The following is a 26906-nucleotide window of genomic DNA, read 5'->3' as shown; positions in this document are numbered from 1 at the left end:
GTTCTTTGGGGGAATTGCCATCCCATCCTGGACAGGTTGGACTCCCCTCACATGAACTGACAAGCTATGTGTTAATAATCATTCTACCTTATCTGGACTAAGCATGTCAGCTGGGTTTGGTGAGAAGGCCACTTTTTGATGCAACTGCTTCCTGGAATCAGTGTGTGATGGCCTGGGACTCGGGCTCGGACTCAGAACCAGAGGAGACGCAATCTGCACCGGATCCTTTGCCTCAGGCATCATCTGAACCAAGTCTGGGGCCTGATCCTGAAGAGTCTCAGTCTATACAGGTTCCCCTGCAACAAACACCAGCTGGGCCGAGTCAGGGGCCTGAGCCTACCCTGGCTCCAGATGCGGGGATTACCTCGTTGCCTTCAGCTGCGCCATCACTTACAGCCGCTCCACTACCGGTTTCATCAGGGGAGGCTGAGGCAGCCCCTGGGTCTAGTGATGATACTGAAAACTACAGAGGGATCCAGGAAGGTTAAAAGGATGACACTTTGCCTGCCGCTGTCTCAGCAGAAGTTATCCCATGGTAAGACCAAGGCAGTTTCTGTATCAAAAGCAGGCCCCAAACCTGATAGAAATGGGTTTACAAAATCAGTTTCGGCCATGAGGATTTACAGCTGGCTGCCCATCACTCATTCACAGCCTGTCCCAAAGAAGGAACACTAGCCATTGGCTAATAGTTGTTGAAACTGTCAGGTGCACTGTAGGTATTTTCCCCCAGGAGTGGTCATTAACTTGAGAAAGAGCAAACATATGTGCTAGGCTGCAGAAAGAATTTAGCTCCATTTACGCCACTAGTGGTAGTCTTCAGGATAAAATGGAGTTTACAAAACGAAAGAAAAAGAGGCCAAATGAAGCCAAAAGATCAACTGCTTTATAGCAGAAAGCAGCAATGAAAGTAATTTCCACATTTCCCAATAGTATTGGGGTCAGGGTAACAGACTTCCAAAGCAATACTTAAACAGACACAATGGGCAATTAAACTCTTAAAATGAAAGTACAAGCTTGACCCTGACTGAATAGGATCTACATAGCGAATTCTTTTCAGGCTCAGAAACGGCAGAATATGTTCCTATAACAATTCATGTGAGCAACTAAAGCTGAAAATCCTAAGTATAATCAGAGGACATAAATCTCACTGAATCCAAGAGGACTTAATGTAAATATGCTTAGAAGTGGGCTGTAAAAGTCTCACAATTATTGCCAAAGTCAGGGGTACCAATCTGGGACCCCCTAATCGTTGTGGACTGCAACTACCACATTCCTGACCGTTGTCCATACTAGCCCAGGCTGATGGCAGTCAGAGTCCAACAACATCTGAAATGCAGCATGTTGGCTACCCTGGCCTGATCTAAGGAAATGGCAGGAGAAAGAATATACAGTTCAGGTTGCCTCATATCTCAAAAGAATTGTAGAGCTTAGGAAAATGCAAAAAAAAAGTGGCAACCAAAATTTTCAAGAAATTGGTGCACTCAGATAATCCTGAAATAAAAGGAAGCTAGTACTGTATTGTGAAATAAGCATTCATAAATAAAATAATCACTTTCTTTTTCATGTGTCCAGGAGGTACAAAGGGATAGAGGCCATGAGCAGTGTCAAAGCAACAGTGCACCACTCTAACTGAAGCAATGGTTGTAACAACTGTTTTGAAAAATAATTTTTTTCCATTCGAAAGAAGATAACTTGTTTTTCGTATCAGTACTCAAAGCTCTTCAATAGTTGCCATTTTGTTTCTCAGCACAATGAAGTGCTGGCTTTCATCTATAAGTCATAAACAGCCTGGACTAGCATTCTGAAGTTCTTACTGTCACACAAAGCTGCTCATTTGCTAGGAACTTCAGGTGAGATCCTAGTTCAGAGACCCTACCTTCAGAGGCTAGTTCAGTGGCTTCGAAGGCCTTCTCTTAGGTCCTTCCTAAGTTTTTCCAGCTATCTTTTAGATGCCAGGTGCACAAGGTTTTGTTCTCTCAAGCCCTTGGCAGCATATAGTTATGGTACTGCTTTCACTGATAATTTCTACGTAAGCCACATGGAGATATGACTGGTGGAAAGGCAAGGAATGAATCTTTAAAATAAATATTTTAATTAATTTATTCATTTAACAAAAAATATTTCTCTTGATTGTAAGCTGCTGACATAGAATGGTAAGGACAAACTACTTTCACTGTCATTAAAAACACACACACTAAATTTAGACAGATGATTTATTTCCAAAGCTTAGGTAATGTTTTTTACCTTGGGGAAAAACAATATAAACAAATCTTTCAACCCTCAGAAATATAGTATGAAGCCTAGTTGGATTCTAGACTGGTTTTTTATTTTTTGTATGGGTTTGATAATATAGGTAAATGTGTGCGTTGTTTTTTCTTTTTCATTCACAGGTTGAATATGAAACTGTCTTTGCAGAATTAGCCCTATTATTCAAATACCCTTACTACTGACACATGGTTACAAAATATTATTAAAATGGCACCAAGTCTGATTTGCTGTAGCTGAAATAGCCAGCCCAAAAAGGCACCACTACAGAAATGATAGCTAACTACAGTTCATTAACACAGAAAGAAACCACCATGGTTTAATTGACTTGACTGCAGGATTATGCTAAGAAAATGGTTCTTTATTCTTCTCCTATTATATATATGCTCAAGCAAATGGATACAATTGGAGAATATCTGAATCACATCTGCAATAAACTGAGAAATCTTATGTCTGTTCTTTGCCTCCACAATGTTGTCAGAAGATTCAATTCTCACTCAAACTCTTTAAAATGCTGTACCACAGAATCCAACTCCCCTAGGTAACAGAATTTGTAATCTAACACAGTTGATCAGACTTCAGGTCATCTGCTAATTAATGGATCTCAGCCAACAAGTTTGGTTGTTACTTTGCAGCATGCATTTGCCATATGGCAATGATAGTTCCAGGTCATTAGAGAGGTATCTACTTAGCTATAAATTCCCTTCTATTATGCTCTAATTAAGTTGTACTATGCACTCAGAAATAAAGATTATAAAGAACCTTGAAGAGTTTCACTCATTACGGGCATTAACAATAAAACATATATTTAAACCTAGCATATGAAGTTATATTGCTTAAAATGGCAGTTGCACAAATAAAAACGAATTTAACTAAACAAAGTAAATAAATCTGGCATATAATAGCAACTTAAAACAAGGTAGGATGATTCCAGTTGAAAAACATTAGAAGAGAAAGTTCAAGGGAATACCCCGAGAATAACTACTGAAGCTCATAGGTTGGTTTAAGGTTAGGTCTAGGATTCAGCTGAATAAAATCTTGTTTTCCCACCACAACATCAGTTCCTTAAGCCATGTTTTCAAATTCTGATTTTCCTTGAGTATCAGTTGTTTCATCATTTAATATCAAGGCAATGAAACAATATTTGCTCTTCACTCAGGAGGTAAGCAATGCTTCATCGATTTTTATGTCAGGTCAGGTCATGAGGCACCCATAATTTTTTTATATAAGCTTTATAACTTTCTTTCTCTAATAGCAACAAAAACAAACATCAATGCAGGAAGAAGGGGGAAACAAAGTTTCAGGCTGAACTTACAACAACATCTGATCTCATCTTCCCAAAGGTCTTGATTAAATGGGCATAATGATAGTCTTCCATTTGTCTTAAAATAGCTGTCATGCTTGCAACAAAGTTTCCCTGTAAAAGAAGAAAGACAATCAGTTAAATAAGTAAATATGCAACGCAAGACGCAGCTGGACTCCGGAAACTCCTGTAGGCATGTTGCAAAACGTACAAGTCAGAATATTTTAAAGAAATTCCTTAATAGAACCCAAAACTCATTCTCCCATGAAACCATTGGATCCTATAAACTCAAAAGAGAATCCTGGAGTTCAGAAGGCTCTCCAGAACAGCATTTGCTATGCAGGAAGGTACATATGCAAAAGAGAGTCTGAGACCGGCACCCCCAAACTTGGCCCTCCAGATGTTTTGGGACTACAACTCACATCATCCCTAGCTAACAGGACCAGTGGTCAGGGATGATGGGAATTGTAGTCCCAAAAATCTGGAGGGCCGAGTTTGGGGATGCCTGGTCTGAGAACATCTAAAACTTTCCTTCCTCACACAACTGGAAGTGACTTCAGCTCATGCAAAAGCTCCATTAGATCCAGACAAATCAATCCAAAAGCATGCATATTTTGTTCCTAATTAGATACAGCATAAAATTCAAAAAAGTACTTTCTACCTTCACTACAAAGTGTTACCAGAAAATTACCAAAACAATAAGGGCTCACATAATCTCACTGTCAAATAAGGGCAATAAAATGATTCTTATAAGAAGTATCCTTTGAGATGTCTATCATTTTTCATGATATATTTCTATGCAAGGTCACAGGATTTATAAAACTCACAATCATTGTAATGTCATGCATAGCAAACATATTGATCCACACATATGAGATGAAACCAAAACACACTAGTTTCTTCCTGTGCTCGGTGCCTCATTACACTTAAAACAACCAAATAGCTGATACAACTACAGCATTTTCTAAAACTACTCTTTTAAGGTACAACCTCATGACAGTGGAATTGTTTGCTACTGACTACACTCGGAAGTTATGGGTACAGTTGTGATTTGCAAACTCATGGCCTCAATGACTAATTATCTACATTTATTTCTGTTTCTGGTTAACAGCTTTGATCATATGCATATGCTAGCCTAATTCTGTTTGTTTAGCAATTTAAATTATGATGAAGAAGGGCAACAACCAAGAGATTAATATGGGGCCTGAGGGAAAATAATATGCAAACTTTCTATATGAATGGAAGCTTAGACTGTATGGAGTTCTTCAAGTGTATCAATACTAAAGAAAGATACTTAAATGGACTTATCTCTCATGTACATTTGTGACTTCTTTTCTCTTTAAATGGCTAATTATTTAAGATTAATGTGTGTAAACACAAACCCTCTCCTTCATCTGCCAATACCTTCAGCATTTATCAAGAGATCCTAATCCTCTCTTTTGTAATTGCACAGTATTTCTCTATGGGAATTACTACGATTATGCTGATAAGCAAATAAAGAAGATGAATCATTGCAGAGAGAGACAATTACATTTAAAAAATCTTATTAATTAGCATGGTTAAGAGCTAGAGAGATGAATAGGTTAATCCCATTAGCTAACTGTTATAGTTCTGTAGAAATGGAGAATAAAAAAAACATTTTTTTAGAAAACCTGACTTCTATAAAATGGATAAAAGGATAACATGTAAAGATGGTAATGAGTTCATTACGACACAGCTGTTTTTTATTTTAAAAAAACTGATTGCATCAAAAGAGTTCAGGGATGAGGCAAATGAAGGCACTTCCATACTTTCTCTCAAGTAAAGCTGATTTGGTGCAACAATACCAGATCCTCCCCCCAAAAGATCAGATTTTTTTCACAATAAGGAAAGTGATGTGAAAATGCACTGGAAAGTGTGAGATAACATTTGCTTGATGCAAGGTCATCTTACCTCCCTGAAAACAAATTAGAATGACCGTTCAGTAAATAGGCAACATTATCTAATATCCCTGCAAACAAAATCAGGGTAAATGCTCACCTTAAGACTAACCGTGCAATCCTATTCGAAATAAATATGCTGAACGCACTTCAATTAGTGAAGAAAGTAAGAAGGTATAAAAATAATAATAATAATAATAATAATAATAATAATAATAATAATAATAATAAATTACTTATACCTCACCCATCTAGCCAGACCTCCCTAGCCACTCTGGGCAGTATATGGAGGAGAGGCCAAAATTGCCATAATCCAGGCACTCAAATCTGGTAAGCCTAATTAGCATTGTGTACTTTCTTCCAATAGCTTTTCTGCTTTTGGCAAGCACCACACAAACACACACACACACACACACACACACACACACACACACACACACGAGTCTCTCATCTGTCTTAGCTTTCTTTTTCACTAAGAGCACAACAGAACATGGAGGGAGGGGGGAGTTGTGGTTTTCTAACTGTTCCTCAATTAATGTGGAAACAGAAAGCGGGAGATCCGGACCACCCTACACCCTACACTGGGTAATATTTATTTATTTCCCACATTTTAATCTTGCTTTTCAGACAATTATGATATCACAAAGCAGCTCATGTGAATAAAGAAGAGCTGCCCTACCAACCAAGCTTACAAATAAAAAAAGACAAGGCACCCGATGGGAGAAGAGTGGAAGGAAAAGATGCCACAGGGAGATATTCAAGGCTAGAACCAAGTGGTGAGCACAACCATTCATACGAAATTTGAGCCAGATTGATCTTCCCTTGTTAACGTTCTTGCCTGAATAGCAGTTGGTGACTCTTGGCACGCCTGGTTTCTGAGCAAAAATCAGCTAATAAGTCCATATGGCAACCACAGGATAGACTTTTGCCTGTCATATGTTCTCTTTGCCCCCGGGAAATGTCAGTAGCAAACCGTTCTGTTCTGAATGTCAACAACAACAACAACAACAACAACAACAACAACAACTTATTACTTGTACTCTGCTTATCGGACTGTTTCCCTCCCAGCCGCTCTAGGTGGCTTCCAACAGAATATAAAAGCACAACTGAACCATCAGACATTAAAAACTTCCCGATACAGGGCTGCCTTCAGATGTCTATGGAAATATGTCTGATGCTGATACCAACAACTGGGTGCACATGTTCCTTCCCACTCAGGTACTTAAGGGTTGACGGCAAGGGTGGTATTGAACTAAGGTTTACTCAGAGTAAAGGTAAAGGGACCCCTGACCATTAGGTCTAGTCATGGCCGACTGTGGGGTTGTGGTGCTCATCTCGCTTTATTGGCCGAGGGAGCCGGCGTACATCTTTTGGGTCATGTGGCCAGCATGACTAAGCCGCTTCTGGCGAACCAGAGCAGCACACGGAAACGCCGTTTACCTTCCCACCGGAGCGGTACCTATTTATCTACTTGCACTTTGATGTGCTTTTGAACTGCTAGGTTGACAGGAGCAGGGACCGAGCAACGGGAGCTCACCCCGTTGCAGGGATTCGAACCGCCGACCTTCTGATCGGCAAGTCCTAGGCTCTGTGGTTTAACCCACAGTGCCACCCACGTCCCCATTTACTCAGAGTAGACCCATTTAAATTAAAACTGAATTGAATACCATCCACTGCATTAACTGGGCTGCATCAAGCTCAAGAGTTGTGCTAGAGGGAGCCAGTACAAGTCCCCCCCCCCACACACAGAAATGCCTGCGCTGTTGGAACATTCTCCTTAACGCTACTTTGAATTCACCCATTGCCTTTCCCTCTCTTATGCTTCTGATCTTCTATAATGTGTATTATAGGTGTTGTTATATTGCAAGAAGCATTGAAAAATACATATAAAGGAACACAGAAATAGATTTCCCTCGAGTGTAAGTACTAGTTTTTACAACATAAAAATATTCCATTTTCTTCTATTTCACTTAGGACAGTGTAATTCAGGTCAAAGAAACTGGTGTTTGATGCTAATTTAATTTTTATTGTAGCATTCAAGACACAATTGAACCTGCTGTCAGATTTAACCTTTTGTTTATATAACACATTTATACTTCACTTTATAATTCAAGGCATATGTATTGCACAATGGGGTCTTTTTATCCCAACACTGTTGTTAATTTTGGAAATTCATTTCAAATGCTGCACAGACACATGTCTCTCAATGCTAAGTGTATCTATAAAGCCCTTATATCTATAATCAGACTGGTTACAAAATTACAAAGAGACGTCCTTGATTTTCAGTTCCAATGAAAAGCAAAGTATGTAAAATTAAACTACAGAAATATTGCCTGTTTGGGTTTTCAAACTGGCTATGTTCCTCCTTCAAACAACAGACAAAACCTGCTGGTTAAGAAAGAATGATTTAATGGGGAACTATTGCTGAAAACAAGCTTTGTGCCAAGAATACGGAAATATAATTGTTGCTCCAATTTCTATTGTAATACAATAATTACAAGAAGCACTTACAATAAGTATCCTAATCCAGGAAGACCTCCATCCCTTGCATTTTCCCTCCTATGGGACATCTTCTGAATAGAGCTATTTTAATTATTCTAGAATCACTATTTTTCCCACTTAGCTTTGCTTTATTTAGTGTGTAACTTGCTCATTAACTATGCTATTTAATGATGCTAAAAGAAATGACATAGCTGTAGATGTCTGGAAGTGTCCCATAGTATATAGCAGCTGATCCTAATTTGTAGATACATTTTGCAGAGATGACCAAGTTATACAATTCCAATAACTAAAACTGCCAGGATTATTTCTCATGAAACACTTTATATATGAAAATACTCCAAAAAGTAGCCTTTAAGATGTCAATTTCCCCCATCTGTTTTTTTGTCTAAATACGGTACATTTTTTTGTCTATATACAAAGAATGCAGTTTATTTGTGAATGTGAATTTGCAAAGCAAAATATAATCTTTGTTGAACAGCAATGATCTATGAAGCTGACTTAATGTAATTGTTGCTATTTTCAATTCTTGCAAAGGAAGCGATATGAAGGGAGAGAGGTTTTGTAATTTATATATTTGAATTACATTCCACCCAAAAATCCATTTCGAATAAACTGTATAATCCAGGTTGTAATAGAATCCTTTATGGACAGAAGTCAACATATTTTTAAATGGGCTGAGATATTGATCCTTCTCCCACCACAGAGAAGTTATTAAGACTGAATTACTCTTGCTTCTATTAAGATCTGGTTGAAGGCACAGTACATCATGGAACACAATTTAACTAATCTTGATATTTCAACTATCTCAGTTGGGAGAGAAAGTTATTTAGCTGCTGTATCGTTGAAGGTTCAGGGTCACATTGTTAATTATATGACGAATTATATGCCCTATCCATTAACATTGCCGTGCTACAATGGCTCAACTACTCCTACTCTGTTCATTTATGTCCATTTACTTTATTATATTTGTACCTTTTGAGTATGGAATTCCACACTTTGTAAGTATGGACACTTGTGAAGCACTTAAAGTTTAACATTGCTTCTTTTGATAAACAGGGAATAACTGTATGTGGATGCCAGAAGGCCATATGTTGACCTTTAATGTGGCTACATAAATGCACCTTTACAATTACTCCTAGTGTAAAATTGAAATTGATTTTCAGAAAATTAGATTTTTCTTTGTTCTGCCTAGAGCAATATGCTATATTAAGGGGATGGGAGAGGCAAAACAGCACATTAGTATGCTATGGATCCAATTAAGTATTAAAACCAACTCAAGATTTTAGAAAAATTAAAGATATAAAACATTACTTGCTATTGCTCTCCAGTGAGTAGGCTGATGAAATATAATCCACATTGTTACAGTTCTAAATTTGGTTGAACGTAATTTAGACAATAACACCAATAGCTGGTATCGGGGCTTAATATCAGTGGTGCATTTAGATTATTGTAGACTGTGGACTTAAGGGCTCTTATTTCACTTACTTCAAATTGTGTTAAGCCAGCCCTGTTACATTTGGGGACCATCCTGTTCATTCTTCTAAGTGAGACTCTGAATTTCTGCTTAATCTCAGAACTCCCCATATCTCTTTCCCCAGATTGTTCAAAACAAGCTGCAAGACATGCAAACAAATAATAATGGGAGTATCCCTGAGCATGTGTAGAGTGCTTTTCCTCATCGAGAATGAAGGGAAACGTGTTTTGAAGTCAACGGCTGTGGCCTTCAAGGTTTTATGTGGCCCCCTCTCCTTTCAGAAATGAAATACCTGCTAGCTTGAGCTAAAACCCCTCTGAGAAACACAGTGACTTGATGTTGCTCCAGCTGAAGGAATTTAGAGGTCTACTTCAGTGTGCTCAGAATATTAAATCAATATTGGGTGCCATCAATATGATACTAAAACTCTCAATAATTGGCAAGCAGAACCACAGGCAAAACACGGCTGAGACTATTTACAGTTCCCAAACCCTACTTAAGAAAGCTTAGCTCTGATACGATCTGCTTGTTTCCTCAAGCATGCACAGTTTCTAGCAGATCACCACTGCACAAGTAACCCAAGCAACTGCTTGAGACAGCAATATTTTTTAGGTGTAGTGGGGATGCCCCATAAGAGAGTTGTGTTCCAAGTTCCCTTAGAGTGCTGAAAAGGATACTGAACACAACTCATGAGCTATATGGGATGGTGCAATATTTGCAAATAGCAACATTTGAAAGGGATTCTGGGGCACATCAGTAGATTGGCACATCTCTTTTTTAAAAATTGCAGGCTTCAGGTGGAGAAAACATGTCTTGCCAGCTCAGACTACAAACTTAAGATTGTATGATGTTTTAAACTGGCTGCTTATTCTTTTATTATTAATGACTATTTTATGTATGCTATGCCCTGAAAGGCAACCTAAAATAGTTGCTTAATTTATTAATTAGGGACTCTCTTTTTGGCATCATCTGCTGTGAAACCAATTTATATGTGGTGCTTTTAAAATATTGCTTTTATATATAACTTATCCTTTCCTGTTCCCGATATTCCCAGAACCCTTTCTATAAACAGCAAGTATACACATCATGCCCCACTTCCCAATTTAAGAAATGGAGGGCTGAATTTTGAACTGACAAATATGTTTGGTGCTATCAACAAAAGGGACTTTTATTCAACTTTGTTTCTGCATTTTGTTACCAATTAAAATAGTAGCTTGAGATGACTTAGTGTTGTGCACTCTGAAGTGCACCCGCCCTTTTATTGCTTTAACTTGGTTGATTTCATTCGAACAAAGCTATGTATCTTTTACCGTCAAGCAGATGTCAGAACTTTAATTTGTGACACTTCAAACAACTTTGGTGAGTTCCAGGGAATTGCAGAGCTGGCTTTGTGAAAGATAAGGACATAACATTTACCTTTCAAGTCTAGTGTATACTAAAATTTGATACCTGACAGCTAAAAAATAAAAGAGACATTGTCACTTTGAAATCTGAGTGTGTAGTGGCCAACTGGCTATTGACCTATAAGTTGTCCTCAGATTCTCTCAAGCGGCAGTCTACAAGACAAATTGGTTACTCAGACCAGTGGGAAGCAGACTATATAACAAAACTGAATAAAAACTGCTTGTAAAAACACCATGGCCCTCCATGCAGCCTCCAAATGAACTCTTCCAAGCTGTAAATAGCCACTGCTCACTATTAATTCCTGATAAGCCTAACTTGAAGAAGCCAAGATGAGCAAAACAAGACCTCAGACACTGGAGATGGGAAGTTATCCCTCCCCGCTGCCCGGCCTTTCTCTTCTGAACAAGGTGTGTAGAATACTCAGATAAACCAGCCTTTTCAAATTAAAACAAAAAAAACATGATGCTGAGAAAGAAACTGTGCTCAGTAGAACTGAGTGAGACAAATTACTTTCCTCCATGATCCACGTAGTTCTTGCACCCCCCTGAAGTGGGCACTTGAGAAAGAGAGGTGGGTGAAGACAGGTTGACAGTTTTCCATATTTTCTTAGGTGCCACTCTGTGAGATGGGTGGTACCAAAACAATACACCGCTACAAGTGTGGTACAAACAGCACTGGGTTTTAACGGTGCTATTCTATACATGTCAACTATTCAGAAGCAAGCCCCACTGGGTATAGTGTTGCAGCCTCAACCAATGAGGGTTCCATGATGGCTTCCAAAACAGAACACATAAATATTATCTAGTATATTTAAAAACAGCCTCAAGTGAAGCTTTCTATCTTGTAATTCATCAACAATAGGAACAGCTGCTCTCCAGGAAGCCCAGGACTGCCTGTCCCCTAAGAGTGGCTTGTATTCTGAGCTGTGTGAGAACCCCTAGAGGCTTCTAGGCTTCTAGAATGCATGACTTTTATCTACTTTGTTGTCATTCCGGCTGTAGTTACCTTGCGCTACTTAACCACCAATGTAGTGTCTATCCTAAAAAATACCTTGACTGAAGAGGAAAATGTTAACTGCTCTCTTAATACCTAGAATGTCCCACTTTTCTTCTTCAGATGCTGGAGGTTAGACAATGATGATGAAATGATGAAACAGAGAAATCACCTTCAGCTTAAAGGCTGAGTTGGGTCACTCTGATGAATGATGCACAAACTGATCACAGCAGTGCATCAAACAATTTAGGGCACATAATTGTGTAGCAAACAGAAAAAAAGCAATAATAATGTTGATATTAAAATGTTTCACTGATGGCACCCATTAATTTAAACTAGATTCTCTGCTAAATGCAATTGACAGGGTAACACTTTCAGAGATGAAGTGGGAGAATACCGAAAGAATACACAAATTATTTCAAGGTATTTTGTTCATCGAAAAAGGACTCGTTTCATAACCGCCACTTTCCTAATGGATGCTAAACAAAACATTCCTGATATGTGTTATTTTTGCACAGCTGCTACAGTTAATCTCTCTGGATTCAATTCTGCCTGGACAAAGTGAAAAAGTTGAATAATAAAAAGTGACCTAGTTTCTCTATATAAAATACCTGACTTTAGAACAAAAGTAGAATATCAAAAGCTGGAATTTAAATGCAACAACAATCATACACACATACACCTTTCCCACCTGCATTTCCTATTTCATACTTCACAAGTGCACCCCAGAGCTCCCATGGTGTGGGCTGGTTGCCCATATTTGCATGCCAAAGACTCACATACAGTAGCTGAGAGCCTGGTTCAAATGTGTAGCTGAACATGTGGAATGCCACACGAATAAGCATGTTGTGCTTGCTGAGGATCACGTTTAAGATCTCGTCTCAGCGAGTGAGTTGCAGCTGAAAGGTTCTCTACCACAGAACTTACATAAGATTGAAATCCTATTTTCAGTCTGTGAGGCTGGATATAACATTCAAAAATAAATTGCTGCACCACCATAGTTTGGGACAATGAAGAGGACGGAAATATGCAAAGGTTCCGTGGCCTGCCACTAATCCTGCAGGACTCAATTACTACAACCAAGTCTCAAGTGAATTTAGGTGGCTGACAGGTCATTTTATTTCTCTATTTATGCATTCTGATTTATAAAGCTTGAAAAAACAAGGCGAAAAGAGGTGTAGCACAGAATAAATGGGTAGCTGATGCCCATAGCATATCTTTGCCATGGTCAAGCACCTGTTGTAGCAGTTCTGAACTCCCTTGCTCTGTTTAGATCCTGCCTCTCTTTAGCACACCCTATAATCTCTGCCTTGCTCTTCTTTCTGCTTTTATTCAGTGTCTAGGCTCCTGTTTCAACACCTTGATCCCTCTTTTGCTGAGTCTGATTAAGCTATTCACACACCTAGCTGTATTAGACCAAATCACATGTGATTTCGTTTTGCCTCCTTTACTCCCATGGTAATGTTCATTTAGGGATAACAGCCATGATGTTACTGTGCAACTATCATAAGCAAAGGAGTACACATAGCAGGGCTGGGCAATATATCAATATATCGTCCAAAACCGATTGATGGCTTTTGACTTGGCAATATATTGCGAATCATGGTGTGTGTGTGCTATGCAAAAATCACTATGTGGAAAAACACCATGAAGCCAGCCAATACTTCTCTTGATTCCTGCAGCCCCTGTTAACTCTGCTGCCTTGTGCAGGGAGGCAGCAAATTATAAGAGTAGGCACCAGCAAAAATCACAATGTAGGAAAAACTGTGAAGCCAGCCAATACTTTTACCTAGCTCAATCCAGTGCTTTTTTTTTCTTAAAAAATGTTTAGGGATACTCTCATTTTCCTATGCATATTGAAATACTGCCCCTCAATGAGGCCAAACTTACGATTCACAAAATGTTTAGGGGTATGCATACCCCTGCGTACCCCCAGAAAAAAAGCACTGGCTCCATCCTTATTTCAAATATCATGCTATATTGGTATATTGCAAAGTTTAGCTGGTGATATATTGCAATACTGAAAACCAGGTTATCGCCCAGCCCTAACACATAGTAGCAAAATTGTGTATTTGTGTGTGTGTGTGTGTGTGTGTGAATAAACACATGCAAACACACACTCATGCCTGTACAGATACTTTGCCCGTTAGGAAAGGTACATAGTATAAAATAGGAGGTAAATTGATTACTTATGGCTGGGGACTGGTCTGGTATAAGAAGGTGTCAGGAGTAGGCTCACACACAAGTAGTGTACTGCTCTTACTGTTCTTTGTGTAGCAGCAAATATAAGAGCCACTTACGAAATCTCCTACTATAGATAGTGGCATCAATGTGCTTCTAGCATCGCTTCAGGGCTTTGTTGAATCAGTGTCCTGACCATCTTATCAACAGAAGCAAAGCCTCACTGAGGCACATATTAAAAAAAAATCCACCCAAAACAACATAAAGAGAAGCCCAAAAATATTGATCTGAGTAAACAACATAAAGCCTAGAACTCCTACATTCTAAGCCTAAAAGAACAATTCCTCATAGAGCCTCAGGCAAGTTCTTATGTTCCCTACCTTAAGCTTCCCACTAGAAATCATTAATACCACTACTTCAACTTACAATGTTATGAGTAAAAAATATATTACTACACCTATCACAACTGCTTTGAAGGCAAAAGGCACTATATAAATCAGTGCTGACAGTCAATCCTAGAGGAATCCTACAGAAAATATGTAGAAGGATATGATTCAGAATGTCAGTATTGCAAAGAGTTTGCAATATACAACACATACAAAGACAGTGTAAAATCATCCAAATGGGGCAAAGTATGCATAAGGCATCATCACATACACAAACCAGCACAATAAAAACATTCCCTTTTGCATTCCTTCCCATTGATGCTTGTACTGGATTTTCAAAATGCTTGCTAAAGCATTGCAGTTGTATGGATGACACATCATCTGGGACTTTAACTAATAGACAAGTCTTTGTGAACCAAAGAGCTTTGCAGGGATTGTTTTTGAACTCTTTCGCATATGCTTCCACAGAGACATCTGTAAGCTTCCTATGCACTATGAAAACAGCATATAAAATATGGCTGTAATTTGCTCTACTGCTTTACTTGCTTGCCTCTGCATATACATTGATTGCATGTATTGTTGAGACAGAAAATGCAAGAAAAACAAAGCAACATGTTTCCTTTCAGTGGAGGAAGTAGTAATATTGTGATTTGAGGCTTGAATATCTCAGTAGAAGGTATGACAGTGAGGCAAATTTGCATGTCCCTTTAAGCCCTCCCTTGATACAGCTGTCAATTTTTCACAGATATGATGACTGAACAGGTATATGTGTGTGTATCTAAAGAGGACCCATTTCTTAAAACACCTGTACTAGCACAATTCCACCATGTTCAGTGGCACGGTCTTTTCCCCCAAAATGACACTAGCAACTGGTCCACCCATGTTTACTGTCTGAACAGTGGATGCTCATATGCACTCTTTCCCTCCCTCTCTCTCCCTATATATGTATGTACACATGTATGTGTGTTAGTGTGTGGGAGGGGGCTCTTTAGGATGTGCTGCTTCTTGCTTGTTTTCCCCTTGGAGTACACAGACTTGTGACTAGTCCCTAGGAAGGTAGGAGTGGGGTTCTACCTGGGGGCTGACAACAGCTCTCTGTCCTGGACTTCTCTTTTGCTGCTCTTTGAGGCTGTTGGGTTTTCTGGGAGACAGGGGAGCAGCTACCCTGCCATATATAGTGGTACCTCGGGTTAAGAACTTAATTCATTCTAGAGGTCCGTTCTTAACCTGAAACTGTTCTTAACCTGAAGCACCACTTTAGCTAATGGGGCCTCCCACTGCTGCTGTGCCGCCACCGCACGATTTCTGTTCTCATCCTGAATCAAAGTTCTTAACCCGAGGTACTATTTTTGGGTTAGCGGAGTCTGTAACCTGAAGTGTTTGTAACCTGAAGTGTCTGTAACCCGAGATACCACTGTATAGAGTAGCATGCTTCCCATTTTCTCAAGTGGTGAGAAGTTCCTGGGGTTAATGGTACCTCACTCCAGTTTCCTTTGCATGGTGGAGAGCTGGAGACTTTTGGTTGTTGCTTAAAAATAATAATAGTTGTTATCTGTTTATTTCAGTTTTTAAAATATTTACTTACAATATGTGTTTTTAACATATACAACCCACCTTTGCTCCAATGAGCTGAAGGCAGCCTAGATGGTATTTTCCCCATTTTGTTTCAACATCACCACTGTGAGATGTGTGGGGTATTAGGGGAGGGGCAATACCTCTGGTGGAGGCCACACTGTGCTCCTTCTGGGGTATTTTGTCCACCTTTGGTCCCCACCCTGCACTCACCTGTGGCTCCTAGAAGATGTCAGCATGCGGCAGTGGCCACACCCAGAGTGGGTTCAACTGGCCAGCTAAAACAGGTGAAGGTAGCCAATGGGACTTCACCCCCCCCCCCGACATGCACTCCACTGTCTCTTAAGGCAGACAGCTGCCAATTGTTAAGGCATGAAAGACTGACCCAAGGTTATTCAATGGGCTTCATGGCCAAGTGGAGATTGAACATGGGTTTCCCCAATCTTAGTCCAACACACTCTAACCACTACACGACACTGATAGCATGAGCTCCAAGAATGCAATAAATTTGCAAGCCCACATCAGGTTCCCAGAGAGAAAGGCCGTAAATTCAAAGTGCCTTCAGCCAACTCACTCTCACTCTCACTCTCTGCCACTGTACTTTACAAACTGCAAACTGTCTGTCTACACCCACCCACCCACCCACACCTGTTCCTTTAGCTTAATGGAGTTGTCACCTTCTCCAAACTTCGATGGGTATCTTGTTCCCATAGAGAGGGAGATTGCCAACTCTCATCCAACCATTAGTTCCCATCAGCAGATTATTCTGGGCTATTAACCTGCAATCTACACAGCAAAAGAATGGTGAGGCAAGAGTCCATAACAATATAAAAGAAGATCAAGAAAAACTAGCCTAAAATGAATGCTGCATCATCCCTTCTAGCACTCATAGTGCTCTAAGTTATAGCAAGTTTGAATTTTAAATTCAAGGAGTTTCCAGCAGTGTGTCATTGTCTCGGTTTTTGGAAGCGATATCCAGTTGTTTCCTTCCCTGTTTATAGCCAACTGGAAAGTGGAATTTTGGAACACAGGTGGCTAAATTCGAAGAATGCACATTTCCATAAAAGCATATTTTTATTTTTAAAAAGTTTGTCTATTTAAACTTTCCTTCAATTGGAATGATACCTCCATTGAAATGAACAGAGTGATTAAAAAAATAGGCTTCAACCTGAAAATCCTGTGGGAATTAAAGCAACTCACTGCTGAAAACCTTGGGAAAAGAGAGTTTCCAATTGCGGGCTGCCCTTTGCTACTCACCAGGCCTTTTGGGAAGCTGCAGCCTTTTTCAATCTGCCTACATTTTGCATTACCACACTATTTAACTACCCCACTATTTAACTACCCTCAGCATTACCTGATTTCACACCTTTTCAAAACCATTCTTAAAAAAAAAAATCCCCCGCCACAGTTGTACTCCCACAAAATAATTGAAAATACCCCTTCAGAGTAGGACTGCTGAACAGATTTTACCCTGCCAAGTTCTGATCCAGAACCATAACAGAAATTTTCAATATTGTCTTTTCAACAAAGACATTTTCAGATAAATAACTACAAAATATTATGTGAACAATATTCTCCAATATGTTTTAATGTTTTCATCTGCTTCACATATCACTACATTAATGCCTTTTAAGATTGACCTTTCTCTTACTTCAATATTGCTCTACAGAAAGATAAGGTAGCGTATCAAAAGGATTAAATTTTAAAGTAGAAATGGACAATTATGCCTATAATTTAGCTTGTCTAAAAGTATAAAGCCATTTTAAAGAATGGAGCATTCAGTACACGAAAATCTTATTCAGTGGGTTATAGAGCACGTTGTTATCATATCCCAGTTATTAACTACACAGTTCCACAACTAGAATAAACCCAGGGATGGTTTTAATCAACTTGCATTACTTGCTTTAATGCAATGAACAGTTTATTAGACGACGTATGAAAAATGTTCTTGCTCTTTTTCCCATCTATCGTTTTCAAGTGCAGATTTGTGGGGAGGGAGTGTCACTAATAAAGAACTTCAGCTCATTTTGAGCTAATTTTTTGTTTTGTTTTCTTTGGGGAATGCTGCTGCTTTTCAACTGGGCTTTCCCCCCTAAACTTTTCTGTCAAACATGAAACAAAGAATGCACTTTTATTTTGTTTTCATAAAGCTCAGATCAAAACCAAACCAAACTGTGCCACTGAGACTCGTACAAATTGAATTGAAAAACAGACTCAGCAAATGCAATAAAAATTCATACCACATTACAGACAGTACTTTTTTCATTCAGGTTTAGCAGCAAATCTTGTTTTTAATTTTGCAGTGTTAATGCTTCATGGTAAATTAGTAAATGAATTATCATCATCAACAACAACAACAACAACAACAATAAAAGTCACAGGCGAGAATGGCTCTTTTAAGAGACAAATGAAATTGCAGAATCCTTTCCCATGGAGAAAAGCCTTCGAAAATTAAGAGTTGACACATAATATGACTATGGAAAGTTCAAAGTATTTAAATATGTGATAACCTCAAGGCCTTCAGAATTCTCTTCTGCACTGAGGACTCGCCAGGAAATTAGACAGTGCCATCTAGGAGTGCTTCAAGGCATTTACTACCTGAGGTGAAGGACAAGATGGCACCCATCTCCCAGCCCATGTACAAAATCTAACCATACTGGCAGCTGATTCTTACTTCAACACTGATGAGATCACTCACTGGCTTAGGTGACACAGGCAAGTCTATTGGCAAATACAGTTCTGCCCTTCAAAGGCTCACTGGTGTGCCCTTCCTAGGAGCATCTGTCACCTGAAACAGTTGCCCCAGTCTACCTAGCGGGAGGTCCTGATTTGGAGCTATCTTATATCAGAGGAAAAATTATTTTAAAACAGTACTAAATAAATTCAACTTATATTCACCTGCAGAATCACCTATTAGACAGCTTCCCTCATTAACTCAACCTTGTGGGTTGGATTTTTCTGGAATCCTAGCTGTTATATGATCCTTGGCATAAGATAAGACTATTTACATTGGTTGAGAATCACTTACATGCTTTCATTTCTAAATGCCAAAGGGTCTCAAAAGTACTCTAAAAGGGTGAGGTGTAAGACTAAAGGATAGAGAAATTCAATATACATGTATTCCACAACTAGTCCACTAGAGAGCCTTATGGAGTTTGGGAGACTAGCACTAAACAACTAAGACAATTTTCTTTTTCAGAGAGAAATTTTCCTTGGCTATAAAATTTTAAATGTTCCTTTACCCTATAGCCTGTGGCAAGGCTTCCTTGCCTGAATCATCTAGGAATAAATTGACTAACCCTACAGCTTTCCAAACTGTGTGTTACGACACGTTAGCATGTCGGCTGCAGTGTGTAGGTGTGTCACACGAACGATCTCCACACTCCTCCCAGGGCTGGAAAAAGGTTAGTCAAACCTCCGATTTGATAGTAAAACTGAATTACCGTGTCACGAAATGATGCATGTCTAAAACGTGTGTCACCAACATGAAAAGTTTGGAAAGCTCTGCCCCAGTCTAAGTAAGTCTTCACCACCCACTCATATTGCTGCAATACAGGAAAGAGGGAAGTATGGGTAAAACATGTTACTTGCTTTACTCTGAACCCTTTGAGAGCTGTAGCTATGTGAGTGAGCCCATCAATCTGTCATCTCAGAAAACAATAATTTAGGTCCCTGTCCAAACTGCTACTGTGTTTTTTTACCAAAATCTCAAGAAAACAGTAAAAGAGATTTAAAGGGGAAAGGACACTTTTCCTCTGTAACTACCATGCAACAGTGGTGTTACAAGATTGACCCAAAGCTATATTTGGACATTTTTATATTTATAGGTCAGACAGTCCTCTTTCAAATACACCCCAGAGAACTCACTAAAAAACAGTATTTTTTATCTTCTTATACCAGTGTAACTTCCCAAAGTTCACTGAAATTAGTCCTTATTCTAGGGAGGGAGGGGAATAAGGTACCCTTTTGATAGATATTAAGTTGCTGGAGAAGTGAGGGGAAAGAAAAATGTGATGCATTTTCACCAAGATAACCAAAATCGAAAAGAAAATTAGATGTTCTAGCAAGAGAAACAGAACTGTGAATAAAAGCACTCAGTGTTGTAAACGCTGAAATGAAAAGTTTTAAGAAATATCTCTGGGGGTTTAAATGTAAGAAAATGGTTTACTTGCAGCAAGCTGAGAGCTTAAAAAACAAGAGGTTGAGATACAATCAAAGAAGGGAGCTTTGTCTGCTGTGCTGTGCATATGAAATGCCTCATCCACTGAGATACCTTGAGGTTCCGGGTTCATTTCAGAATGAAATCACCATGAATACCATATTAGCAAATAAGGTGCAGGCCAGGCACTGATCACTGAAAACAATGAGAACCATAGAAGTATCATCTACTCTTGGGGAACTCAACAGACTGCATGGCGACAATTTCTGAAATGTACCCAGAAATTGTTAAACTTTTCCACTGGCACCTGGTAAATTTGTCTGGGGGAAGTGAAAAGCACTTTCATCTTGGCTTTCTTCTCAGTAAAAAGAGGATTAGTTCATTTGGGGACTCTAAAGGAAGATTGCTGTTAACATGAAAAATAAGTGGCATGGCGTGTCACTAGATCCATCCCACATTATTCAAGCATGGGCATGAAGAGAAGGCTTGCTATACTGAAGTTCTGAAAGGAGAGCTGATATGCCTTATTTTATATAACTAGCAAAATACTGAGTTGTTTATTTTATGGTGCTTGAAGAAAAAAAAAATATTTTTAAAGGGAAGAATTTTAAAGTTAATTTACCCACATGCAAAAGCTGCTGGATTCTAAATGACTATATTACATTTCTCCTGAAAAATACAACTTATGGCAATCAAGACTTCTCAGAATGAATGTTTTTCTGAGTATGGGTAAGAAAGATAGAAGATTTATAGCCATAGGTCCCTCAACATACAAAAGTAATAATAGATTTTGGTCAGTTCAACACCTAGAAAATATAAAAGATATATTTGCGGAGAAAATAACCAGTTGTTTCAAAATCCAGTGTTATTGAATTTAAACTTAGCCAGACATAACTGATTTGAGCAAAATGAAATAAATTGGATATGATGTTTTAGAAAAGTGTTATTGGTTTTGCTCTGGGAACAAAGAAAAGGGGGGAGTGCTGAGAAGAACAGCTAATCTAAAAGAAGACTGGCTTACATCCAAAGATAACCGTTGTGATAGTGTAAAATATTTCTCTTCATGCAAAGGAGAATCCCCAGTTCCACAGATTATTCATTCCTGCTGCCTTCCATGTTATTCCAGAGGGTTATCCAACCTTCAGGAACAGCATTTCAGAGGTTCATTAGGAAGAGTAAAGGTGTAAAATGGTTGCATATACGATATGAAGAATAATTTCTTACAACTGACGTGGACAAATATGGCATCAGGAATTGACATGTCTGGGCATCTGCTGCATCCATGTCTTAGCTGCCCACCACTGACAGAACTGAGCATATCTCCTATGGCAGATCCTAGGCTCGGGGACAACACAGAGGAAGCACAAGGCTGGTGAGATATTCATGTTTCCCCACCACCACATACAATCCAGTTCAGCTAGCAGCTGCACCAAGAGTCCAGTAGCAGGCAGCCACAGCAATTTTATTTTAAGGGAGCCTAGAAAGCATAAAGCAGGTTTAGCCGTGAGATAAAGGAGGATGGCCACTGGCAAGAAGCCTCCAGGAAGAAGCAAAAGGAGGAATGACAGATACTCCTGGGGAACATGAGTAGGAGAGTGCTGGTGTGCTTCCCATAAATGTCTGACTGACAAGTATGGGGGGAAAGGTGCTGAACTTGACAGCTGAACTTTGGTCTGATATACCAGGGCTGCTCTTATGTTCAGTTCAAGGTCATTCCCTCTCTTACACTGAGAGAGAGCCATCTTGTGTTTGTATGGAGAGTCCAATGGAGGTGGAACAAGGACCTACTTCTGGTCTCTTGCTTGGACCCACAGAAACCTGGATCTAGTCTTGGTACATGTGTAATTTATATGTTTATAATTTATATGTGTAATTTAATGTTTTATCACTTGAGAACTCACAACTGAACAGCCTCCACTGAGTGTGTTCTGTTTGAGAAGCACTATCCAGTGATTGGAGGGCAGGTCTTTCCTCTGTGACTGCTTAATTTGTAATAGGGGACAAGGTGTCTGAAATACAGTTTAGCCATTATCATTGCAATATGTTCAGCATATTCTAGGGCAATTTGGTTTGCACCAATCAACAACTAAACAGACCTGACCAGCAGTCTCTACAAAATGACAGTCATTTCTCATATATCCTCTAAATTCCTTTGCAACATGCATGCATTCTTCAGAAAATAAATGAATGTGGAAAAGATTTGAGGAGCAGAAAAAAAACAAGTCAACTGTTCTAGTATTGTTCTCCTGCAAATCTCAAAACAACCTTCCTCAGGCAAGGTCCATATGGTTTTAGTTCCTGTAGCAATCGCCCCAACCACCTCAAACTTTAACACATACATACTGACATATGGAAAGCTATAAGGAAGGAAATTTGACCTCTGGGATGTTGCCCCTCTAATTACACCATCTTTAAATATGGCCTCCTTTATAATCTTTCAATATACCATTACAGGACAAACATAAAAGAGGCCTTTTCCATCTATGAGATCTGCACACCCATATTTCTCATGGTTGTTAAGCAGATTCTTTCTTAGTTTAATAGAGGTATAAATTCCTTTTACCTCATCATGTCTCACCACAGTGTTAAAGGCTGCCATGCTGGTCACTGAGGATGAGGAATGATTTGGATTTTGCATTTACCGTATTTTTTTTGTTCTCAACAATAGTATGTTTTTCTTTGTGTTTTGTTGCCAATGAATCTGTTCTACAGCAGAATATCAAGCCTTAATAAATTCCTTAGCCGTGTGGGTGTGTGAAGTAATTAAAAAAAAACCCAAACCACTTGTGCACATATTATTGAAAATGGAACACGACAAGATGTGGCATATATTATCATCATCATATAACAAATTTAGAACAATTGCCACAAATATCTTCTATTGAGGCACCGTGACATTTTCTTTCCAGTGTTCCTTATTAAAACATGGATACTGAAAGATAAAATTGTAATTTTATGGCACCCTTATGGTATTGGAAGAGGCAGCAGAGTACAATGGCCTGGGCACTACAGCATTCCAATTATATGACATAAACCTCTGGAAAACCTACAGTGACTGGATATAGCCAGATGGTCATGAATGGATTCTGGTTCTGTGCTGAGTCACTCACCAGCATTCTGAGCATCTTAGGCCTGGTAAACATGTGCAGCAAAATAAGGCAGGAGACTCCTGAACTGATAGAGAAGAAGGTGGATAACTTGTAGCCCTACAGAAGTTGTTGAAATTTGACCCTCATCAGCCCTAGCCAGCACAGCCTCTAGTTTTATTTTTGACATGGGAACGCAATTTAAAAAGTTACCCCCACTACCATACACACAGTCAGACATGACACAGTCCATTTCACCACCTAATTTCTACTGCATTCTGCTTCATGCAAAGAACAAGCCTTAGTCTTCTAAACAGCTCTTTCCTGTAATGTGTTTTATGTATGCTCTCCAGCTGTAGCACACCATGCAATCTTAACACAATTTCCCACAAGATAATTCAACAAAAATAATTTTGTGTTTGTTCTCATAGAGCAAATTAGGGAGAAAAAAATATTTATTATTCAAATGGTCGAAAATATTCTGTACTGGAGAATAGGTCTGCAAAACGTACAAATCATCCGTAATGGTGACAAGCTAAATGGTTGCTCAAGAAAGAGCAAAATGTAGTCATTTAGGGTACTATATATTATGCTATTGTAGATTCTTAGATCTTCATTTATTTCCTAACTAGACAGGCTGCATAATAATTTGGATTGTGAAATATTTCACATTTGTTGAAAGTACTGTGCAAGTATTCCTTCAACCTTTAGAGCTACACTCCGTTCCTTAGATAGAAAAAAGTAGGTTTTGAGATCTAACACGTTTGAAATCTGACATTTAAAATGAAAATAACTGAACTTGAATAGAAATAGTGTCCATCTGCCCATTATAAAGTACTGAAGATGCAGGGGAATGGAGAACAGAAGCACTGGATACTACCCAAAAATAATAAACATTGATAGTGTATTCCAATGTATGTTTGCTCCTAAGTAAATCTTTCTGTTTTAGGATTTAATCTATAGTGAACTGCCCTGAGACCTCCGGGTATAGGGCGGTATATCAACAACAACAACAACAAAGTGTTAGTATATTTAGATTTTATGTTCAATATATCAAAGTACCCCAACTGCACGAAATAGTTTAGCATAAAGGGGTAAACTGCTGCACACACTTTGCCAATCTACTGCAAATTTACCAGTAGATCCAGTTCAACCTTCTGCCTACTGCTAAACTAAGCAATACAGAGCTGTGTTTGTTATGAAGATCTTTCAGCATTCATTTACTTATCATATGAATTGAATCCTGATGAACCCTGGTGTGGCCCTGGGACAGCAAAACTTCCACCACTGAACCTTACTCCTTATGCCAAGTTCTATCATACCTAGTAGTATTTTGGCCAACGTGATAATGTATTGCTGTGTCATCCACAATCCAGTCACCACCACTACACCACAGCTCTGCACCAAAGAAATCACTCATAGCTGCCTAATGACAGTGCCAGAAGCCTTAAATTAGATTCACCGAGCTGTTCTGCCTACACAGAGACTGGCGGTATCAGGTAATTAGTGAAAGAGCCTAATTTTGACTGCATATTTTACAAAGTAATTGACAACTAACCAACCAGTCCACCAAGAACGTTAAGGGAAAGCAACACAATTAACCGCTGATGAATCCAAACCACAGCAATAACTTTGCTTTTCAGAAAAAGTGTCAAAGGTAACACCTGTGCCATCCTCCATTCCAACTGTAGGCAGACTGTGAAAATTTAGAGCCGGAACCTATGCAACAACAGTAGTGCAGAAAACAAGCCAGCAGCTTATTTAACATCAGCAATTCAGCAATATGAAAATAATTGCTTTCAACAGAACATCTAATGATGTTGCGGGTCCCAGATGATTACAGAAATGAACAGCCAAACACAGTTCATCTCTGAAACAAAACCCTCTCTCTTTCCAATTTAAAGAAACCAAGACTCTTGACATGAAATCAGAACAGCCCTAGTGCAACTGGAGTAACCTAGATAATATTGTAATGCCTGCAATTACACCCACTCTGTCGGAATTGCTCAAACTGTATTAGACTGTAAGTATTAGGTGCTCAAAATAAGACTAAGCAGCACTAAATATCACTCATTTTGATGAATATAAAAGATACTGGCACCATTTGATTTTGGTAGCTGGTTAATTTAAATTATCTAAAAGATTAAATAGGAATTTCAATCACAAGCAATGAAACAAACATGACAATTTACATTTGACATCTACATGTACAGTGCTGATACCTCAAGCTGGCAACTGCTTCCTCTCATGCAAGGACAGAAAAGACTCTCAAACTGGGAACTGAATGGACTGGTGCAATTTCTAAAGAAATCACTAGGGTGATCCATTTTGTTTCACATTTCACATCGTTCATAGATTTGGAAATTGGAAGAAAAATGTTTCCTCCATTCGGAACTAGCAAGTGGTGTTAAATATTTACTAATGATCTTTTAGCTAGATACTGCTAGATATTCGCCTGGTATGCATGTTGTGATAAGCCAAACTATGAGAGGAGCTGCATAGTCACTGAGGCTTTTTCTCAAGCCACAAGCCTGCGTTTGGAAAGCTTGGCTCATTGTAGCATGGGAGTAAAAAAGCCCAGGGAGGAGCAAAATAGCTACAACCTGTCCATTCACACAGTCCTGTTAAGCCACAGTTTGGCTTACTGTGACGTGCAAACCAGGAGATACTGTCTGCACCCTTTGCATCATCAATGTGTAAAGAGCTAGCTTCTTCTGTTCTTGCTGTCAGGGGAAAAATATACTATGCTTCTGTGTTATGATTCGGTCATAATGCTGCATCTCTTCTTTTGACCTGTCAAATGCAAGAGTTGGGCATCTTCATAACAATTTGAGAAAGGACATTGAAGATGAAGAAATCTGCAGTGGGATTCATTTATAAGTCTTTATACATCAAATAATGAAGAAGAAGGGTTGACTTGGCCTTATAATCAGAAGTTAGTTATCCCTGCCAGTGAACCCAAGAAGGCATAGTGACTACCTAGGTCTGAGACATTTACCGTATTTTTCGCCCCATAGGGCGCACTGGCCCATAGGGCGCACCTAGTTTTTTGGGGGGGAATAAAGAAAAAAAATTATTTCCCCCCCCCCCAGGCGCGGGGCTGGGGAACCTGAGCTTCCCCTGACCCCAGCCCCCAGAACAGGCTGCTATTCGCAAGCCTAGGGAGCCTGGCGGAAAGTCGCGCCAGGCTCCCACGGCTTGCAGAGAGCTGCCCGAAGCCCGGGGCGCGCTTCTCAGCGTGCCCCGGGCTTCAGGATGCAGGCAGCTCTCCGCAAGCCTTGGGAGAGCGGCGGGAACTCCCGCGGCTCCCAAGGCTTGCGGATAGCTTCCTGAAGCCTGGAGAGCGAAAGGGGTCGGTGCCCACCGACCCCTCTCGCTCTCCAGGCTTCAGTGAAAGCCTGAATTCGCCCCATAGGACGCACACACATTTCACCTTCATTTTTGGAGGGGGAAAAGTGCACCCTATAGGGCGAAAAATAAGGTATATGAAACCCAACCTAAAGACAGGTGTCACTAAAGGAGGTGTCACTGGAGAAATATACAGCCTATCAAAGCTGCCTTAATAGACAAGAAAACTGGAGACAGTAACCAGCATTACTGAGATGCTGTAGAAACTGCACAGTAAGATAACTGTGATATTAAACCTTGGAATAATGATAAGA

The 26906-nt window shown here is 39.4% G+C and overlaps 1 protein-coding gene across 5 annotated transcripts in view; it reads right to left on the bottom strand.

Annotated features, from left to right (window-relative positions):
• DOCK1 (dedicator of cytokinesis 1) overlaps positions 1–26906 on the bottom strand; it is a 359595-nt gene that overhangs the window by 146878 nt on the left and 185811 nt on the right. For all 5 annotated transcript variants that reach the window (XM_077930360.1, XM_028729952.2, XM_077930363.1 and 2 more), the window contains one exon: positions 3581–3682. In XM_077930360.1, the coding sequence (XP_077786486.1) occupies positions 3581–3682 (102 nt within the window). The remainder of the gene's footprint in view (positions 1–3580; positions 3683–26906) is intronic.

This window comes from Podarcis muralis, chromosome 6, assembly GCF_964188315.1.
Source record: "Podarcis muralis chromosome 6, rPodMur119.hap1.1, whole genome shotgun sequence".
Taxonomy (NCBI): Eukaryota; Metazoa; Chordata; class Lepidosauria; order Squamata; family Lacertidae; genus Podarcis; species Podarcis muralis.
The sequence above is the reverse complement of the archived record's forward strand: the minus strand, read 5'-3'. Positions and strand labels throughout refer to the sequence as shown.